The sequence below is a fragment of the Lepisosteus platostomus genome, chromosome 21 (genome assembly GCF_059453375.1).
Source record: "Lepisosteus platostomus isolate fLepPlt1 chromosome 21, fLepPlt1.hap1, whole genome shotgun sequence".
NCBI classification, from domain to species: Eukaryota; Metazoa; Chordata; class Actinopteri; order Semionotiformes; family Lepisosteidae; genus Lepisosteus; species Lepisosteus platostomus.
The window spans coordinates 17,427,103-17,449,293 of NC_142631.1; the positions used below are offsets into that span (position 1 = coordinate 17,427,103).

The 22,191-nt window shown below is 46.8% G+C and overlaps 1 protein-coding gene across 2 annotated transcripts; it reads left to right on the top strand.

Annotated features, from left to right (window-relative positions):
- The first annotated feature begins 891 nt into the window (after positions 1-891).
- Positions 892-13,018, top strand: gfi1b (growth factor independent 1B transcription repressor). 2 transcript variants are annotated; one of them, XM_088614941.1, is made up of 8 exons: positions 892-1,714; positions 2,009-2,284; positions 4,318-4,440; positions 7,367-7,537; positions 7,971-8,212; positions 8,810-8,947; positions 9,551-9,716; positions 11,187-13,018. In XM_088614941.1, the coding sequence occupies exons 3-8, from the start codon at positions 4,329-4,331 to the stop codon at positions 11,363-11,365; spliced, it is 1,008 nt and encodes a 335-aa protein (XP_088471067.1). In that variant the 5' UTR covers positions 892-1,714; positions 2,009-2,284; positions 4,318-4,328; the 3' UTR covers positions 11,366-13,018. The 2 variants fall into 2 exon arrangements, with proteins under 2 accessions (XP_088471067.1, XP_088471066.1); XM_088614940.1 differs by having other exon boundaries at positions 892-2,284.
- The last annotated feature ends 9,173 nt before the right edge of the window (positions 13,019-22,191 follow it).

Here is a 22,191-nt window from a genome sequence, read left to right on the forward strand (position 1 = left end):
GTTCTCCCAGAAGCCATTTAACCCACCAGCAGGTCTCTGGACAGTGGGAGGAAACCGGGGCACCTGGAGGAAACCCACACAAACATGGGGAGAACATGCAAACTCCACACAGACAGCACCCCAGGGCCCCAGCACTGTGAGGCTTTTACCAGGAGACTCCCACAGGCCCTAGGGTCCTAGTTGAAAATGCTTTGGCCAGGAGATTCATGCTGGAAACCATAAAAGAACACGCCTTAATGTTTTCTTTTTAACAGTAACTGTAAATCCTGTGTGCAACAGCAGACTGAGCAACGCTGGCTGTAAAGATCTGTTTCCTAAAGGGAAGGGCTCTATCTACTGGTTACAGTTTGTCATTACACCATCATGAGCACCCCTGGGTATTCTGTCACAGCGGGGAATTGATACCGGCACATTCAAACTCCTTTTTCCTCTTGTAACAGAATTAAAACATTCACAAACTCACTTGTTTCTAGTACCTCTCGTGTAGCTGCGATCTTTTTAAAGGCTAAGGTGTCCAGTGGCTTTCACATAATTATTCTGGGTTTCAAGGCAAAACCGTGTCAGAAAACAATTCTGGTCTTTCGAAATGGGAAAATACGCTCATTGTACAGTGGCGTCGGTAGCCTTAAACGTCTGTATGTTTTTAATTTATTTACACTTGCGTTACTTTTGTTAGAAGCATGAACAACCTACTGTCAGGCTGTAAAATCGTGGCGGGTTGACGGCGTTTGCACGATTTAGCCACCAGATGGCGCACGAATTCACTGTACTAGAGTGAACCACCCCATTCAAAATCACCCCGGGGAGAAAATGACCCTTTTTCAACATCCCACACGCACAGAGTGCATTCCTGCCCCTTCCTCGGCGAGCCTGAGTGGAAAACGGCGTAGTGCAGTAGGAATGTGATCAGCTCCTCTCCCGCACCCGTTATTTAAAGGATGTGTTTTTTTTTAAATAAAGTCTTATACGAAATAAATATTTCGTTTTCCAGTCGTTTGACGTTAATAATTAGAATGCTCGTTGACACATTATGAATAAATGAAAGAATATTTTATTGATCATTCTTTCCTATGAGGCTTTATTTCGAAAAGACAGCATTTTCCATTTCTTGTGAACTCACACGAGGACGAGAAGTGTGCATGCACAGATGTCAATAACCACCACACTCCATAAACACAGCTCGTCAGCGCACTTGTGTTCATAAGGAAGATTGTCATACTGGTTGGGTGTATTTATTTTAAGCAAAAATGGATTTCCGGGGACGTTTATTAAACAAATCCCGTTAGCGGAGCGGCAGAAACCGGAAAAATTAGCTAACGTTTCGATCCCTGAGGGGAAAATATTTGATTTAAATAATTCATCATAATGAAAAAAAAATGAACATATATTGTACCGTAGATTTCAGATCACACTTCATCAACTGAGGATACACCGTGCAATGCACCGATAATGTCATAGTTCAAAAAATGGCAATATGATTATTTTAAGCTCATTTCAATTTGTGGATTTAAATACACCGATGTTCTCCGACTGGCAAGCCCTACACAATACTTGAATTTCTGTAAATCAACTGCTGTACTTCTTCTGGCTAAACCCACACCCAAACGGAGTTTCTCGTTGAAGAAAAAAGATGCGAATTGTTTCGTTGTTATTTTGAGAGGAAAAAAGACTATAACGTGTTTGTATCACGTCATATAAAATAATACACTCGCAAGTGCGTACCACATCACTCGGGCCAGTCCTTGTGTGTCCTTTTATTGTGTTTATCAAGCCTATCTTCTACTTCATAATGAGGGTTTCTCAAGTGTAACAATATGTCTTCGGGAATTATTTATATGGTGATATCTTATTATAATAATATTTTATTTTATTATGTTAATGTGACATTTTTTTTTGGTATAGAACTAGAAACGAAGTTGTTTTTTTTCTTTCTTAATCTCTTTGTTTGACTCCTCAGGTTTGGGCGAGCTTTTGTCATGCGTTCATCAAGGCATTTTTTTTTTCCCAGTATAAGCAAATTTCTCCTGTGTACCAGTCTTCCATTGGTCGAATCAGCACAGTCAGATTCTACCACAAATTTATCAGATTGGAAATCAGGGAGGAGAAACGGCAGCCGAGGACAGAGGCTTGAATTTGAAGACGGGATTTTAAGACAGCGCAAGACCCCGCTCAAAGAGGAAGGAGAGACATTAACCGCCAGGAAAACTAAAAGTAATTTAAAACTTGCGGGCAAGAGAAACGGACAGCTAAGAGCCGGTTTCGTTTGACACTTTCTGCAGTGAAGGTAAGAGGAAAATGTATTATAGTTTCATTAGATTCCAGTGTAGCTAATTAGAAATGCTCTCCCAGTAAGGGACACTGTGGTAAAACTACGCACTTAATATATGACCAGGTTTGCGAGCGATAATCAGCAGTGTTTTTAATTAATTCGATAACAAGCGTGAAATGCACTTCATGTGTATGTAGTACATTTATACAGCGTCTTCTTACTCGATACTTCTGAAGTTTTGGAAATGTTTCATGCATACGTCTGGAAATCCAATATTAGTTTCTGAAATGGAAATTGATAAAGCTGTTTTTTTTTTTGTAAATCAATCTGCTTTAACTTTTCTGGCCTGACCGACCATCTAAATTGTTGTTTGTGAGCTTCTTAAAAATGCGACGGTAACTGATTATAATCCCGTTCTTGTACGATTGTAAATTAATTGCACTTTAATTTCAGGAAAAGGTCTTGCAATAGCACGTCAAATGAAAGAACTAACGAGTTGTATTACCAAACTTGTTTAAATATTGGGTGGTTTAAAAATCGCAGAATTCTGACCTTTTTAGGTCTTAATGCTATATAATGAAACGGTAATCTTTTTCTGCAATATGTTAAGTGTACACAGGCCAAAAAAGTTGTAGTCTTAGGTTCTATTTGTAGCATAATTAACTTTTAAAACTCTTTAGCCCTACCTCGAGAGTCGAAAGTTTATACAGCTTTATATAAACGAATTATTTCATTTGAACCACAGCGTTTATATTAAGTCACTTGTTACGGGTCTTCTAATTCGGCAGAATGCACGGGCATGAAGCCTATATCTACACCATATTCCTACGGTGCTGTAATCCTGAAACAACACAGTGCAAATACAGTACATGGGCGGATCAGCGGGAGCACTGAAACTAATTTGCTTATTTTGTTAAAAAGCGTTGACGTTTTTTAGTTTGATTTGTTTTCGTCGATTAGGAAAATGTCGGGTAAAGGGCTTCATCATGTAAATACTACCGTCATTCATTATTCAGCCTCCCAATAAACCTTTTTCAGAATAACCGGGAGGTTTCGAGACTTGTGCGCTGAAGAGCAGAGCATCGCATTATAAACAGAATGAGTGTGGAATCGCCCGGTCTGTGTGGTGGGAACGTCAGGTCTTCGGCGATACTTGTCTGAATCAGTGGTCTCAAACGCACCTGCAGTGTAACTGGTGCAGAGGCCAATTCAAATGAAGCTCACAGTGGATTAATCAGCCTTTGATTATATTGAAGTGGGAGAGTATTGAAGACTCACTGACCCACGCCAGGAAAAGGAAATCCTACAATTAGTGGTGTATTGTTAGACAAACCAAAGTTCTTCAATTTCGCTATGATACTGTACTAATTATGATATAACGTTCAGAGTCCGTGGTTTGAATAACAGTACCCCTGTTATTATTATTATTATTATTATTATTATTATTATTATTATTATTATTCATGTTGCGTGTCGGATAGCTTCCCCTCACAGTCCCTGGCTGTGATTCTGATCGATTGCCCGAGGCGCCTTCTGTGTGAAGTCTGCATGTTCTTCGTGGTTCCGTGCAGGTTCGCCCCCACAGTCCCAAGACACGCTGTTCGGAATAATCGGTGTCTATACATGTATATACACGGTCTATACATGGTCAGTCTTCACCAGTCTATGTAAACAGACAGGTCATGCCCGCCGAGTCCTGCCCCTGTATACTGTAGGTCCGTCGTCCCTCTGGTCAGTTCAGCCTCGTCTCTCGCACTCAGAATCCACCACAACGTCCCAGGATCTGCGCTGTGCGGGCGAACAGACACTTTTACTGAATTTTACTCCATATCGACTCGTGTGAAATAGATAGCCACTGCACATCAGGCATGTGGAAGTCGTGGTCGCGCTTTCGCCTTGGTGGCAAAGGAATGCTGTACAATTCGATCCTGTTCCCACGGGTCCTTATACCCTCTTCTCCCCTCTCCGTTGTTACAGGTATGCGAGGTCCAGAGCGGTGCACCGGTACACACAGTAACCCCTGGTCTCGCGTGTTGTTTCCCCCACAGATAGCGTTGCCATGCCCCGGTCCTTCCTGGTGAAGAGCAAGCGGTGTCTGTCGCACAACCTGCGCCGGTTTGTCGACCAGGAGCGCACTGCGGACAAGCAGTCGGCGGAGACTCACGGCGAGAGTAAGACCGGCAGAGACTCAGTCTCGTATTTATGGTTTTCTTCACAACACGCTGTCGCGCTGCCCCCTGCACAGGGCTGCGCCATGTGGATAAACCTGGAAAGACGATGCGGCCCTTTGCTTACAATTTATTTCTTTTGAAATTTGACTGTTCCTTTCGTGTTCAGAACGCTTTTCTTTTGCCAGAACTCGGCTCCTGAAAACCTCAAACTGAAACGCACCCGCTGCCAGGTTTCAAAATAGCTTCTGTATCGTCAAAGGCAAAATAATAATAATAATTAAGATCATATTGGCGATGTCTGAGTAGAACTTTTTTTTTTAATTGCGCAACGCCGTTAACGGTTCTTGAAAAACCTCACCTCGGTTCGGCCCGAGAGAGGGCGCAACAGTACTCAAGTCACATGAAAAAAAAAAACTACCCATAAAGAATAAATTCACATGCTGGGCTGTACGTGATTTCTTAAAAAAAAAACGATTATGCAGCGCTCAATGTAAGTTATCGTACTAGCAAACAGGCGATGTTTTGTTGTAACATGTCGTTGTTTCTAGTGCGCGCTATCTGTCAGAGCAGCACGAACACCTGTCTGGCTAGGAGATAGGCCGTGTTGCGGTGACTGTGAAACTCGCTACAGCCGGGCTCCTGTTTCTTTTGGAGCCGGCTTAGATTACTTTGAGCGGCTCTGCTTCATGGAAATCGTGGGGCGGGAGAGCGGTTAGGGTAGGTACCACGGCTATGCAAATGAGTTCTATTCAAATAAAGGTCGTTCAATCCTGCCATATCCCAGATCTAGCCCGGCAGGTGTCCAGAACCAGTCCGACACGGCGTTGTGACACACACCAGCATGGATTTCTGCTCCACTTGACTTCCTGTAATGCCTTTGTAAACGTCTTGCGTTGAAACAGTCCCAGTCTGCAGACCTTCCTAGAAGGTTCCCTAAAGCTACAGAATGTGTAATCTGCAAGCAATCTTTTCTTGAAACTAAAGAAAGAGCAAAAAAATAATAATAATAATAATTGGGAAAAACTCGAGGTCAGGCTGCAACGGGGGATGTTAAAGCAAGGCTGCTGTTTGACAACATTGTGAGAAGAATGAATATTTGAATATAATATTCCATTGTTTTCACATTTTTTAAAAGAAGACAACCTTAAAACGTACAGTATTTACAGCTTTGATGAATAACACATGGTGCAGCTCATAATACAGTCCCACTTTTAAAGCTAAGAGGTTTGCAGGCGAAGGTGCAGTGCCAGTCCTGTAGAACCCCAGTGCAGTGTCTGGTCCTGTAGAACCCCAGTGCAGTGTCTGACCCTGTAGAACCCCAGTGCAGTGGCCAGTCCTGTAGAACCCCAGTGCAGTGTCTGGTCCTGTAGAACCCCAGTGCAGTGTCTGGTCCTGTAGAACCCCAGTGCAGTTGCCAGTCCTGTAGAACCCCAGTGCAGTGCCAGTCCTGTAGAACCCCAGTGCAGCATCTGGCCCTGTAGAACCCCAGTGCAGTGCCAGTCCTGTAGAACCCCAGTGCAGTGCCAGTCCTGTAGAACCCCAGTGCAGTGTCTGACCCTGTAGAACCCCAGTGCAGTGCCAGTCCTGTAGAACCCCAGTGCAGTGTCTGACCCTGTAGAACCCCAGTGCAATGCCAGTCCTGTAGAACCCCAGTGCAGTGCCAGTCCTGTAGAACCCCAGTGCAGTGGCCAGTCCTGTAGAACCCCAGTGCAGTGTCTGACCCTGTAGAACCCCAGTGCAATGCCAGTCCTGTAGAACCCCAGTGCAGTGCCAGTCCTGTAGAACCCCAGTGCAGTTGCCAGTCCTGTAGAACCCCAGTGCAGCATCTGGCCCTGTAGAACCCCAGTGCAGTGCCAGTCTTGTAGAACCCCAGTGCAGTGTCTGGTCCTGTAGAACCCCAGTGCAATGCCAGTCCTGTAGAACCCCAGTGCAGTGCCAGTCCTGTAGAACCCCAGTGCAGTGGCCAGTCCTGTAGAACCCCAGTGCAGTGTCTGGTCCTGTAGAACCCCAGTGCAGCGTCTGGCCCTGTAGAACCCCAGTGCAATGCCAGTCCTGTAGAACCCCAGTGCAGTGGCCAGTCCTGTAGAACCCCAGTGCAGTGTCTGACCCTGTAGAACCCCAGTGCAGTGGCCAGTTCTGTAGAACCCCAGTGCAGTGGTCAGCCCTGGAGAACCCCAGTGCAGTGCCAGTCCTGTAGAACCCCAGTGCAGTGGTCAGCCCTGTAGAACCCCAGTGCAGTGCCAGTCCTGTAGAACCCCAGTGCAGTGTCCAGTCCTGTAGAACCCCAGTGCAGTGCCAGTCCTGTAGAACCCCAGTGCAGTGCCAGTCCTGTAGAACCCCAGTGCAGTGCCAGTCCTGTAGAACCCCAGTGCAGTGTCTGGTCCTGTAGAACCCCAGTGCAGTGCCAGTCCTGTAGAACCCCAGTGCAGTGCCAGTCCTGTAGAACCCCAGTGCAGTGCCAGTCCTGTAGAACCCCAGTGCAGTGTCCAGTCCTGTAGAACCCCAGTGCAGTGCCAGTCCTGTAGAACCCCAGTGCAGTGCCAGTCCTGTAGAACCCCAGTGCAGTGTCTGGTCCTGAAGAACCCCAGTGCAGTGCCAGTCCTGTAGAACCCCAGTGCAGTGTCTGGTCCTGAAGAACCCCAGTGCAGTGCCAGTCCTGTAGAACCCCAGTGCAGTGCCAGTCCTGTAGAACCCCAGTGCAGTGTCTGGTCCTGAAGAACCCCAGTGCAGTGCCAGTCCTGTAGAACCCCAGTGCAGTGTCTGGCCCTGTAGAACCCCAGTGCAGATTAGTCCATCTTGAAGGGTTTCTGCCTCACCAGGTCGAGACTGGTAGATTTCACAGCCTGTGCCGCGTCCGCCTGCGTGTCTGCGGTATCGTCTCCCCCTCCCGCAGCTGTGATCAGGTCTCTGCTCCTTGAATCTGCAGGACCGCCTCCTCTGCGTGATGAGGGGGTGCCCCTGGCGGAGCCGCTGGGCCACGCTGTCCCGAGCTATCCCTACGTCAAGCAGGAGCAGGGCGGTGAGCACACCGTGCCAGCCCACAGTGACCCTGTGTCAGCGCCCTCGGGCACTGCCGCACATCCTTTCCACAGCCTGGGTAAGACCGCCTGAGCGCAGGGGACACCCGCTTCTTCCATAGCTGCGGGCTGCATCCGCAAAGCTCTCCACAGTGACAGTCGTGCTATTTTATTCTGAAGCACATAGATATGGGCAGCTCAGCGGGCTAAATTCCTGGAGCGCTGGCTGTGTGGAGTTTGTATCTTCACCAACCGTTGGCATGGGTCTCCTATGAGTGCATGTCCAAAGACATGCTGCTCGGTTAACTGGCGTCTGGGAGAACTGGCCCTGGTGTGTCCGTCTGCCCTGTGAGGGAGTGGTGTCCTGTCCTGGTATAGCCAAAGCCTGTGAGACCGCAGCTCTTTAATAAGGGTTTCCTGGAGGGGTGATGCTGTTCCTCGTGGGTCGTGTCGCTCCACGTACAAGGGGTGATGGTGACATTAAGCTGACCGGCTCTCTCTTGTGTCTGCCAGAGGCCCAGATGTCAGAGCTACCGTCTCCTCCCTACTACAAGCCTTCATTCCCCTGGGACTCCCTGCACCCGGCCTACAATTTCCGCCAGCTCTCCTGCGGCTTTCCCACCTCTCTCCTGCAGCACGCCAGCACCTTGTACGGGGCGCACCTCAAGGGCAGCCCGGAGCACCCCCAAGCCCTGGACTGCAGCACCCACTACTCCCCCACCTCGGACACCTACCACTGCATCACCTGCAACAAGGTGAGTGGCACAGTCCCCCGCACGCTAGCTACCAGGGCGTGTGTCCTGGCAGGTCGCCACCTCTCTGTAAAATCCGCAACCAACGGTGCAGAAATTCCCCATTCTGCTCGACAAGAGACAAGCCAGCACTTGCCCAGATTAAGAGCTCGAAATCCTTTCCCTTAATGACAGCCTGCTATTATCCCAGGATGTACAATACCGTCTATCCTTCTATTACTGCTCCCATTTAGTAATAGTGCTACTTTTAAATGCTGATTTTGAACAGATTGATGTCGCTATAGTGTACGATATTCACAAACCCACCCGAAACACTCGTTGACGGCTGCCGAATGATTCAACTGTAGAGCCAGACAGCTGTGAGGGAAAAACGATCAACAGCCTTTACTTCCACAAAACGCCGCCAGTTGTTTCCCGCCGTGAGTTGGCAGAATTGCGTGAATGAAGTTCCGCAACATGAATAAGGCACCACCTCCCCATTCACAAGACCCTCGTCGTCAGGGCTGCTCTCTAGACTAGACGCGCCGGGGCTCCTGGGCCGCGTGCCGTCTGTGGGGTCCGCCGGTGTCTGAGCCCCTGCCTCTGTCCCGGCTCCCCCAGGTCTTCTCCACGCCCCACGGTCTGGAGGTGCACGTGCGGCGCTCCCACAGCGGGACCAGGCCCTTCGGCTGCAACATCTGCAGGAAGACGTTCGGCCACGCGGTCAGCCTGGAGCAGCACATGAACGTCCACTCACAGGTCCGAGCCGAAACGCCCACCTGCCCCTCCTGCGCGCAGCTCCGTCACTATCGCTTGTGCTACTGTCTCTCTTTCCCCATCTCTTCCTGCTTTCCTTGCTGCAGTTATTTTTTCCTTACGTTTTTTTACTCATTCTTTTCATCCAAGATAGTGTCATTTTTTCCTTCTTCTTCATCCTCATCTTTTGGCTGCCCCTTTCTGTGCTGAAGGCCTTTCCAAAGGGACCGCTGAAGCGATGACCCTCCGATACAGTGGCCCAAGAAAGCCATTTCCACACCCTCCGAGGAAACAGGATTTGTTGTCTCCCATTTTGTAGTTCTTGGCCTCTATTTGGAGTGATGAAAGGAGATAGACATCTCTCTCAGGAACAGGTTGGGTGTATTTTGCCCGTAGCAGTAAGGAAACACCTGTTCTTGGGGCGTGTGCTTTCACCTACATATAACAGGACAGATCTAACGGTTTGCCGTGCTTTTTAGTCCTAATACCTTGCAAAGAAAAAAGGCTAAACTACACAGGTTTCGAGTCTGTGTTCGAAATCCCAGTGTCGGTGCGTGGAGAGCTGCTGGGTTCCTCTACAGTGTGTGCGTGTGTGTTTTTCTGCAGGAGAGGAGTTTCGAGTGCAAGATGTGTGGAAAGACCTTCAAGCGCTCCTCCACGCTGTCCACCCACCTCCTGATCCACTCCGACACCAGGCCCTATCCCTGCCAGTACTGTGGCAAGCGGTTCCACCAGAAATCCGACATGAAGAAGCACACCTACATCCACACGGGTGAGTCCGGTCCGGGGTCGCTGTGCGATGTCTCCTGCGGAGGGGACTACACTCCTTCACCAGAAAGAAACCTCTTCCTCAGATCAGCAGAGAAAGCAGAATATTGGCTTCCAGAGATTCAGGTTTTTTTTTTATCTCTCTATAATTTCATTCTATCTCGACTCTTCCTAAAAGGCACAGAATGAAGGAGGAAGATTTAAGGTTCTAAGGATGAGTGCGATAAGGCCTGTTAACATAACTTTTAATAACTGTTAATAATATGTATGTAAAAGTACAGTAGGTCATTTCCACATCGGAGCCACAGCAGCTCATTAGACCAGGGCTGACCCTGGGCTCATAGTCAACAAGGGGACAAGAGAGCACCTGGGTCCATCACAATGATCGCCCACCAACCGGGCACACTGTAGCAGCTAGGGTATAGTACATCACTCAAGGTATAACAGTAGTGTAAATTCAGGGTTGCTGAGAAACCAGAGTCTATCCCAGCAAGCAACGGGCACGAGGCAGGACACACCCTGGACAGGACAGGACAGGACAAGACAGGACAGACACACACACACACGCTCACGCTCACGCTCACGCTCACGCTCACACCAGGGACAATTTTCCCAGAAACCAGTTGACCTGCCAGCATGTCTTTGGACTGTGGGAGGAAACCCACACAAACCTGGGGAGAACATACAAACTCCACACCCACAGCAGCCCAGGTCTGGAATCGAACCCAGGGCCCCAGCTCTGCGAGACAGCAGTGCTGACCACTGCTCCACCCTGCTGCCCTGCCCTGGGGCACCTCTTCCTACACGCAGCTGTGCAGAGGAGTGAATGCACACTAGTGTGGATCCTGGCTTTCTTCTCACGGAACTGTGGCTCCATTAACAAAGACAAAGTTGTGAAAACAGTGAAAAACGCCAGTGGAGACTTAAATTAATGATGCTCACGGCATACATATGTCATACCTCCTGACTGTGTGTAGGGCTTTTGCAGACCAGTGGACATCCACAGGCAAGCATGGGTTATTTTTACCAGTTCTCAGGCGCGCAAAACCATTCGCTTTCAAAGACATTTAAAGGTAATATTTTTTTTGCAGCAGGAAAATCCTGCTCATAAAAAACACATTTATCACAGATCTTTTGGAGCTCATTTGCATACCCATTTTCCCTAGAGTGAAGTTAGGCGTTGAAAAGCAGCCTTTGGAAAGCAAAATTAAACTTATCTCCAATGAGTGCTTTACAAATCTGAACAATAGGGTGATTATTCCTGCCTGTTGGAATGAATTGCTTTTTTGTGACTTAAATATATTCCAATTTGCTTTTAATGTACCTGTGTCAAACTTAAATTTATAACTGTAAGGGATCACTGCTAAAGGCTTCCATAGTTTACTACCGTCTTCCAGGAATCCAACCTATTATATGTGTGTATGATATATATTAATAGTAATAATAATAATAATAATAATATGTGTCCTTGCAGGGGAAAAGCCTCACAAGTGCCAGGTGTGCGGCAAGGCCTTCAGCCAGAGCTCCAACCTGATCACGCACAGCCGCAAGCACACCGGCTTCAAGCCCTTCGGCTGCGAGATCTGCAGCAAGGGCTTCCAGCGCAAGGTGGACCTGCGTCGACACCACGAGAGCCAGCATGGGCTCAAGTGAGCCCCGCCCGGGCCCCACCCCCACCAGGACCCGCCCCCCGCCAGGGCACCGGGCCACGCCCCCACCAGGGCCCTGACCCCCGCCAGGGCACTGAGCCACGCTCCCACCAGGACCCCGCCCCCCACCAGGGCACTGAGACACGCCCCCACCATGGCCCCGCCCCCGCCCGGACACTGGGCCCCGCCCCCTCCGCGGGCCGTGTCCGCACACGTCCGAGTCCTTCATGCTGGAAGCCGTTGGAGGTGTGGAGACTCCGGACAATGTCTCTCTTCTCTGAGGACTGCTCAGTGCTGGGAGTTACTCATTACAGATTGAGTCATGAGTCATTACATGACATCGTCTCCTCTCGGGTCCTGCCCGGCCGTTTGTTTTTTTCTTCTGCCAGCGTGCGGCGAGAAAAGTGACTGAATCGGTGCTGTCCGCGGTCACTCCGTTCCGGCCGTTTTTTCCTTCAGGCCCACCCCATGAGAAGTTGCCGTATAAGTACTACAAAGGGAGCTGTGGCGCAACACGCCATGCCAAGGGGCGAAAGAAACGCCTGCCCGCTCAGTTACTCAGGGGTGTCAGTCGTCAGTAATGCAAATTCAGTTAACCCAAATAATGCCATAAATATTGAATCAATGTCCATAAATTTTATTTTTCTAAGATGATACATACTAAATGTAGCAAGTCCCTTCCGTGCTTAGTATTCCTCAGAAATAACTTAACCAAGATACAGTATGATACTTTTCCTTAGGTTCCCTGTTATATTTGACATTAGGACATACCAGATACAGAAAGTCATTAATTTTCAGTTCCTTAATCAGCGCCATTGAAGGATTTATCAACAAACAGTACCCTCCCTTGGCACGTGCCAAAAATATTGATCGTTCTAGCCAGACGCAGTTATCTGTTGCAGTTTCCTTACTCTAAAGCTGCTAAAATATTCTGTTGAAACTAGTGTGCGCATGAAAACAGTGCTACTGAAGTTTCTAACAAGGAAGAGCTGATTATCAGGCTCATGAGGGACTGATAAGATACGTGATTCACAAATTGACTTTCCAGGTGGCTGGAAATGAATAAGAGAGGGGACATGCAGGAAGGAGAAGGTATGCTGTCATCTCTTTCACATGTGTTTGTAGGGGAAGTTAAGCAGGGAATCCAGTGTTGTACATGTCGGGGTATAACATGCTATGATCTAATGTGTTTTTTTTTCTAAACAAATCCACAGCTCATAACTACATACTGGCTTGAGATTATTAGTGCTCATGAATTTCAAAAATCAACAAAACCTGAAAACAATGACAGCTGATTCGATGAAAAAAGAAAGCATATATGAGTTTAAGATTTCAGTCTAAATGAAGTTCTGTGTTTGTGCTTTTGTATTTACAAAGTGAGTGAGTACTCACAAAGTTATCAAAGTTTTTAAAAAGTATTTTTATTACCCAGGAAGATCAGTTTGAATTCTACGTCTTTATACTGTCTGGTTTAAATCACCAGAACCGCATAAGTAATCATAGTTTGTATGATTAAAATTATTTCTATATTTGAACAATAGTATTCTAAACAAAAGATTGTTTATATGTCTTTTATTTATAAAATCATGTAAAAACAGCTTGTACCTTATGTATAATCACATAAAGTGACAAATAATAAAATATCTGTAAATAAACAGTAACGTCTCAGTAGTGAGTCTACAGACAACAAAAGGTTTGTGAAAATAATGAGGAAGGGTGAAAAGTCTGTGGGTTTTCTGGTACTGAAAACCATACAGTACACACAATAAAGAACACAGTCCACTCCGCCCAACAAAACAAATACATAAAGACAACAGGAGAGAAAACATCACGGTGAATCAAATCGAGGAGAGTCATGATCACCGCTGACGTTTCTCACACGTGCCTCAGGTGACTGGTGAATCACTTCAGCCTGGTCATTGTTCCTATGGGTAACTTCAATGGGGTCTCTCCTGTTACAGGTACTATCTGAAAAGGGGTGATGAGTGTGAGCACTATACATTCCGTTGTGCTCACTGCTTCAGCTGTGGGGATCAGAGTACCATGTGAATGTGGTTCTTCCTCACAGGAGCCTACACAGCTATGGAAGAGATCTGCACAAGTGGTGCTATCCAGAATCACTCCCTGTGGCAGAGGATAATAAGATGAAAGTCTTATAAATTCCCAAAACAGCACTCTCCCCCAGACATTTAACAGAATGAAAGGGGTGTGCAGACGAGCTCTACTAAATCAGTTATCCTCAATACCTGAAGAGGGTCCTCTGTTTTTTTCCTGCCCCACCAAACTCTACATTTCCACATGGGTCTATTTTAACTGCCGTCCTGTGAATGGAGCAGCAAAAAAAAAAAAAGATTTCTATTATTTCCTTCCAAGGCAGGATGTCGGCGTTCTCGTTGTGACCGTCAGAGTCAGCTGTTCGCATTACCGAAGCAGACGGAAATCTCTGGCAAGAGGGTGTCAGTGCTCCAGTGAGGCTTCATTCAAATATGTACCTGGAACTCCATGCAAATCTCTTGTCAGGCAGGTTTTCAAACATCAGGAGTCAAACGCAATTCCATCTCAAGCGATAAGCAGCTTTAGAAACGGTCCCTCGAAACCGGCGCTGCTTCACAAAGGTGGAGTCTTTTATTTTGGAGCGGGTTTTTTTAGATCAACACGATCAATGTTGTGTAGGGCTTTATTTTTCTCTTACTCCTGGGAACACCTGTGCCTAAATTGTTCTCCTACTGCCTCCCACCCCCTTGGTCGACCCGAAAAAGAGAAAAGGAGACCCCCCAGGCAACAGAAACAACAGGGGCTCTGGGAGATCTCGATGGCAATTACTTTGCTAGCCAAATCGTCAGTGACCTTTATCAGAATGTCTGTGGGCATGCAAACCAGCAGGAAGGTTTTTTTTAAGCAGGTCCAGGCAAATCAGGCAATTTTGTATCAAAATCTGAACCATATATCACAAGAAAATGGTTTGCTAAAGAACGCCCAACACCTGAACAACGGATCGCTGTTGTGAAGGACATTTACATAATGGAAAAATTAATCTTTTCTCTTAGGTTACAGGCAGAGATGTTTAGCAAATACTGGTAGGCCTGGATTGGGTTTGTGTCCCCTCTGAGACCTGATTGTGTTCTGTGGGAGAGGACGAAGTGAACTTTGTGTCTGGATTGTTGGTGGTTGGTTGTGTTTTTGCTGACTGTGATTCCATATGTGCCAGCAGGATGTAAATAGTTAATTATATAATAAAAGAATATAATTGTAAAATGAAAGCAGTAAATTACTTTCTTTTGTTTATGTTCTACCTGTTTATCCCTGGAAAGCAAAAGAGGCAGGAAACACGTCTCGCCTCTGTCGATCTGCCTTGTTCGGGGTTCATTCGCAAAGTGTGGAATGTCAAAGAAACGCAGGATGAGCGTTCCATTAAACAATTCGGTGTTACACAATTTCTTTGTTTTCTCCTATTTTTGGAGAACAGAAATAATCTCAAAAGCAGACGTCGAAGATCACACATGTTGCCCCTCCTAAATAATGTAATGGTAAAGACTTTCACTGCTAAAAGTCACTTAGCATGGTCCCAGCACCACATTATGTCCAAGAATGTCGGGATGTAGTCATGCCATAATAATTCTAGCATGCAGAAGCAAATGCTAATTGTGCTCACAGGTGGGTGCAGTGGTTTATCTACTTCATTTCAGACTGTTGGCTCTGTATGCAAATAAGACCCCAGAGTGCCTGCGATGTTCTGCCAGGTAATAATGATCAATGAGCCCTATCAGAGAGTATGTGCAGCTCCCAGCTACACCCCTGACTTGTGTGCAGGCTACCCCCCCCAACTCACACACACCAGCCCTCCACCTTGAACACATCTACACCAGGAAAAAAGCACATGAACAAGCAGCATACTGGCTGAGGGAGCTAACAACAGCCATTCTTAATGCACTGTACCTGCACACGGCAAGCTTTAATTTGATGCCGAAAAGCATGGTGATGTAATGCTAAAAAGTGATATGAGGATGATGCAATAAGATGGAAATTCATCAAATTCTAAGCTCAGTACTTTTGATAAAGAATGATCCCACTTTATTTGAATGGAGCCAAAACGAAAAAGAATGTTTCCTGGACTCAGGTCTTATACAGAGAGTTAAGGCAGGACACTCTTCTGTGCAGAAGAAAGGAAACTGAGAGTGGATTTGATTCAAGCACAAAGATACCAAGTGTGTAGGTAGGGTCAACACAGGGGGTAGTTTCACAATCAGTAGTGAACCATGGATAAGATCATGAAATGAAAAGGCGATGCACAGAAAATGCATTTCTGCACACAGTTCTGGTGTCTGGAACAGACGGCCCAGCCAGGTGATTCAGGAATCAGCTGGAGTGAAGTTGAGATTCATTCACTTGCTAAACTACCAAACAGGCAAACTGGGCTGAATTCCCTCCTTTCTTTTTATTAAAAAAATAAGTGTGACTGGTAATTGTTCCTGGAATGTGGCCTCTGCTACCTGGACCAGCACTCTCTTGCTTGGGCGTGGGGGTGTCCTACACAGCCTCTGTCAGAGCATTGTCAGTGATCACCTCCACCTGGCCACCAGTGTCAGATCAGAGAGCACCTGCTGTTTCTCAACCACCGCCAGCCAGGGTGTGAGACCCAGAGATCTGCAACACAAACAGGGCTGCACTTTCTGAACCGAAATGCGTGAGAACGGCACGTCAGGGGCGGGAAAAAAAAGTAGGAAGAGAACAAAGATTGGAGACAGAAATCAGTGTGCTGGGAAAAATAAAGCCCTTGCTGTCTGCCTGTTACAGTTGGTAAACAAATCTGTGGTCACCATGCAAATGGATGTTTATACTCCACTGGCAGTAAAGCCTGTGTAGAACTGTTAGGGTGGCATCCTGGTGTCAGGATACAAAGCAAATCAAAATCCTCCACAGTCTATCAGCACCTTGTCAGGATACACCAGGAGATGGTGTGGCTCTGCAAACAGGACCTGGTCTGAAAAGAGCGCGTCTAGTTTCTGCTTCGGGCAAAATCAGAGGGCCTACCCCGTAGCAGGTTTTGTGCGTGTGATTTTTTTATTTGTTTTAGTTCAGAGTTTACAGTGTGTACCAGCGCCCTCAGGACAAACAGAGCTTCGCTGGCTCACTGTTTTCCTTAACAACTCGCCCGGCAAGCCTCCATCTGGGACGGGTTCCAAAACGGGGGGTTTGGGGATCCCCAAGGGGTCCACAGGTGTGATCCAAGGGGGTGCCCACAAAAGGCCTGGAGGCGCAAAACACAAAGACTGGAACGTCAAAGCAACTCTCCCTCCAGGGAAAGTTTCGCTCTGAATTGTTCAAGAAGTCCTCGAAAGCCCTCAGGTTTCCTTCAAGAACCAGCAGGATGAGATGCTCAATTTCTGCCGCCCACCGAGCTGAAAACACTGTCAGTTTCTCCCTGCTGGTTCACCACAGAACATGAGAAAGGTAACAGGCGAGAGAGGGCCATTCAGCTCATTTGACCCTCTTGGTAGCTGATGGGAAAGAAGGATCTCATCCAGTTGTTTCTTGAAAGAAAACAGGATGTCGCCTTCAACAGCATGGCTGGGTAGCTTCTCTCAAACTCCCACAACCCCTTGCAGAAAGAAATGCCTCCTGCTCTCAGTTCCAAGTGCACTCCCACTTCCAGCAGTTTTTTTCTGGCTCGCGTTGCGCGGCTTATACTGCTGCCCCGCTGAGATGCCCCTGTCCCCTATCAGGGCAAGACCCCCAGGCACTGGACGAGCCGGACAAGACGCGGTTCTCCCAATCCCTCATTCCAGGAAAACCGGAGCTTCTCGTTACAGTTACAGAGGTGGAGGCCATGTCACCGTTCCCAGGTGCCTCGGGGCAGGCAAAATGCAAACAAGGGACGGCAGAGCGAGAGAAAGAGGGAGACAGAGACAGAGCCGGAGAGAGAGCGGGGGAACCCGTCTGGTCACACTGCCTGCTGCCACTCCCACAGGCAAGGCAACAGCCTCAACCCCCCCCGTGACCGTCCCGCGCCCCAAAAGCAAACCCCACAGCCTCGGACCCCACACGACACGAACCCCACGTTTCCAAACAGCTTACAGCAAATACGTCTCGGCGTGCATGGAGAGCGCGCGTATCAGCGCCGCGTTCCTAGAAAAGCACGAGTGTTCTGCACACGTCTATCCAGAGCACTATGGGAGAGCACGCTAAAGTGAAGTGAAGCTTTACAGTGTCTGAAGTGTAACATTTTGCATGTGTGATAAAGCCTAGTGAAACACGCACATCTAGAGAGGGATCCTGTTTCACAACTGGATTCTTTTTAAGGTGGATGCTGACACATAACAAATGATATGGAGTTGAAACCCATTTTATAGGCCATGAACTTTCTAGAATCACTCCCATTCCCTAATCCTCCCTGTCACCTCACTGCCGTTTACACATCACACTTGTCTGCTTTTCGATGTTCATCATCATAACAGGCGAGTAATCAGATAGCAGGAACTGAATTCACAGCGCCGATGAGATTAACAGGAAAAAAAACAATCTTTCTCAAACACGGAGACAGACGCCACATTGTTCCCCTGGATTCTCGTCCGAGGACAGGGACAAAATCCTGACACACACACAGGTTTTTGTGGTGGAGGGGAAATTTGGTTTGCAAATGAGCTGCATGCAAAGTGCCTGCCCTCTGCGCTTTGCTTAATGTGTACTTTGTATCAGCCAGAGGCTAAAAACTGGAAGGACTGAGGCAAGTGAAAAGATACACTGCACTGACAGAGCTGTGCACACACAAGCATGGGGACACACAATCGACACACACACTCGATCCTGCACAAATTGAAACACGTATGTGAGTCTAATCACACAACAGCTTCAGAGCAGTCATATGCACCTGCACCAGAGACCTTGTGGATATGACCACAAATCAATTTGAATCACCGTGTTGTTACTGCACATTCCTGTTGTAACAGATGAAAATAGATGGCTTTACACTTCCTTGAAGATACCGTCCACCTTAGCACTTTGGAAGATTTGTGTGCAGTTCACAGCTTTATTTATTGCAATTTACTCCATTTAGGAAACACACAAGATGATGGTAAAGGCTTTATGAGTAATGGCTCATTGGACACATAGCCACCTTTTCTAGAATAATGTCCGATTCTACACACAGTCCCACACAACTGGAACCTCACACATCTGCAAACAAGGACAAAGATATCCTGATGCACGTGTGTGAGGAGACCAACATTCATTATGCACGCATTTAACTAAACTGCTAAACACAAATCAGTAACTGACTCACAAATTAGCTTCACAAACAAATGCAAAGACTCCTGCACCCACACACCTCTCTCTGAACTCTTCGACGAATTATCTTATTACTGTACCAAAAATGTTTTCCATAAAATCTGAAACGAGCCTGCAACGTTTGACCACAGCCAGGAATTTCTGGCATCCTGGCTCTCCTGGAAAGGATAACCTGAGCTGGATGCCAGGTATTGCCAGTGAAAGAAAAAAAAAACACTCTGAATTGGAACGTGCTGGAAAGATTTTGGAGTCAATGGGCTCTTTACATGAAGTATGCTTTTTACAGTTTAGTATAGAATACAAAGTAATAAAGTAAAGGCAGTACACTGGGCTTATAGACGTTGCTAGAAAGACTAAAAAGAAGACATTTGTTAGACATCAATCATCAATCATCAACCATCACAAAACTCACCCCCTGTCCCCTGTCCACTTTCTTACACATTTTGGGGGTGCCCAGGTGTTCTGGATCCAGAGTCCACCCACTGAGTCCACCGGTTTAGACATTTTCTTGTCTTCAGGTGCAGGAACAAGCTCTGTTCTTCATGTCCACCTGTTCCTGCTCTCCCCTGACCCTGCATCGGACGAAACAGTTAGAGAATGGGTGGATTAATTTTCTTAGACATTCAAATGCATAAAAATGTGTTCTAAAAAAAATAGAAAAGGCACAGCATGACATGAGAGTAAATTACAGATTTACAGAGAAGTTTAATAGTTCAATCAACTCAAGGATTCCAAACATTCTTCTATTAAATATTGACAAAATGTTTTGAAAACCAACACTATCTCTTTACCTCTCATAGTCTACCTCATTACATGCCAACAAACACAATTTATTTGATCAGTGTTTTAGAAGCAACATGAGGTTTTTCATTAGTGTTACGTTAACCAACTTGCTCAATTAAAATAAGTACAAAATACAGTTGGCTTTAAAACCCCTTTTAGGCCTAAATACTGAAAATGTTTTGAGTGGGTGTTTATAGGTGTTAAGTAAGGTTTTAAGGGGTAAGAAACGGGTGATTTTTTAAAAGAGTAACAGTTGCTCAGCAGCAGGAATGAACTTCTCGAGTTTGAATGAGCCAACCGGCGGCCATCTTGCATCTGTTGCCTGATGGTCTAAATATGGCACTGTCACGATAAAAAAAGCCGTCCCCATCAGCTGAACAGCTGAACACTGAAGGGAGTGATGGCTCGGGAGACAGGGAGAAATAGGGAGACAGGAAGGAAAGGAAGAGCTGAGAAGGGAGAGAAAAAAACACGCCGAGCAGCTGTGGTAAAATCTGAGGCGCAGGCAGGCCGTCAGGGCAGGCAGGGCTTGGTGGCCACAAGGCCTGAGATAGCCTTATCAAGGCCCGCCTGGCTCTAACGGCCAGCACACACCAACGGCGTGGCGGGGCGGAGCCGGGCCTGCGGACTCAGATAGAGCCTGAATCGCGCTAATCAACGCAACGCATACTCACATGAACAAACCGGGCCTTCTGCCTGCGAGCAAATAACAAGACAGATTGTCACTCTTCATAAGCGATCCTCCAAAAAGCACAGAACCTCTTAAAGAGGCACAGGAAGAGAACACGCAGTGGAATCCTTCAGGCTCTTATCTGTTTTTAAATTTACTGCACTGCGTGCTATTTTAAAAATTGTCACACACCAAAAATAAGTCAAGCTGAAAAATACCAGCTTTCTGTTTAACTACAAGAGACAACGTATACTCCAGTCTTCTGACACTACCCAAGTCAACTATACCTCCAGTTTCAGTATGGGAGTTCTGAATGGGCTGTTTTAATTAGCGTTATATGAGAGAAGCTTGAAATCAGTGCCAGATATGTTCTCTACAACTGAAAGGCTTTTCTCTTTCTATCATAAGAGCTCTAGAAACGTATTGTAGGTCAAACATCTTTCTAGAAGGCAGCAGCTCACTGCATGTGAAACTGCGTCTCATCATTTCTTTGACTTTTAAATAGTTTATATAATGAAGGAGTGCATTTGAGTATCAATTGGCTGAATTTTAAATGATGAAAATGAGGCGATGCAGTGCTTGTACAATATATAATAAGGATGGAGTCTGCCTTTGAAAAACGTCATTATAATGCTAAAATGTAAAATTTTAGCAGTTTTGAAAACATTTTAACTGTACCATAGTAATGTAACATTTTTGCAAGTTAAAGGTTATTGATATAAATAAATGGATTGAAAGGTACGTATGAGGTGTGAAGCACAATTGAAATACAACTAGATCTGTATGACATCTTCAATCAGAGGTTTTTTTAATTGCTGAGACTTTGAAACATGAGAATGCCTTGCGAACCGGAGTTTTTGCCTATGTTTCAAGATAAGGCTAGAGTCATTTATTGGGCACAAAGTTAAACCTGACAAAGACACTCTGTTCCAAGTTAATGTCTGTTTAATCTTCTGTTCGGGGACGGACAATGAATAATTATCGAGTCTCAGTAGTCAGTAGTCAAGCTCGGCTGGGAGCTCTCCTTCAGTGAAGAGCCTCCTCCTCAGTGTTAGGAAAACGTATGGATATAAACGAGGTAGCATCCAGGGGTCACTGGCTGACTGGGGGGGGGGCACAGGCACAGGCATGACAGCTGATCTGCATGGAGCTACAGATGGCAGCTCAATTTCACTTCCAGGATGATTATTCTGACGCAAGCTTCAGGACTGTGGGCTCCCCGAAACCCAGACCCACACCCACGGTTATCAGCCTCTCCAGGTTGACGGACCTATCGTGTGGAACCACGGTCTTCCCTGCCCAAACCCCCCCCCCCCCAGGGGAGCCTGCCGGGCTCGGATCAGGCCTCCGCAGCTGGCACAGGCCGAGGGACCAGCGCATGACTCGGCCTCCACATGACTGAGTGAGGCCGCCGGCAGACACCCTTGTGGATTTAGACGGAACAGGTTCACAGGAAATGATGTGACATCTCTCACATGGGATGTGTCACACAGACCCTTCACATCGAGAGGGACCGTGCCAGTATGGATAGATCACATTTAACATGACTCTGCACGCTTCGTGTTCTGGCACAGTTAACGCACACTTTTGCCTGTGGTGACAATTTAAGAGACTGGGCTTCAGCTGTCCCCATTTACAAATATACACAAGAATACTGCTGCCAGTGAACATTGACATCTTGTCAATGATGACATCGGGGACAGGAAGTACGCTCTGGGCAATCTGTACGGAACTGAATAAATCTTACTTGCCTCTTTGTAGGGCAGCACAGTGGGACAGTGGTTAGCATTACTGCCTCGCAGCGCTGGGGTGCTGTCTGTGTGGAGTCTGTATGTCTGTGTCTGGTTTCCTCCCACAGCCCAAAGACATGCTGGTGGGTTAATTGGCTTTTGGGAACACTGGCCCTGGGGTATGTGTGTGTGTGTGTCCCTAGAGACTGACTGGCACCCCACCCAGGCTGCACCCCACCTTGCACATTACTTGCCAGGATAAACTCCAGCTCCTCTGCAACCGTGTGTTGGATAGAGCACTTAGAAAACGCATGGATTGAATTTAAATATTATAAATCAGGACATCCAAATTGAGCTGTGTCT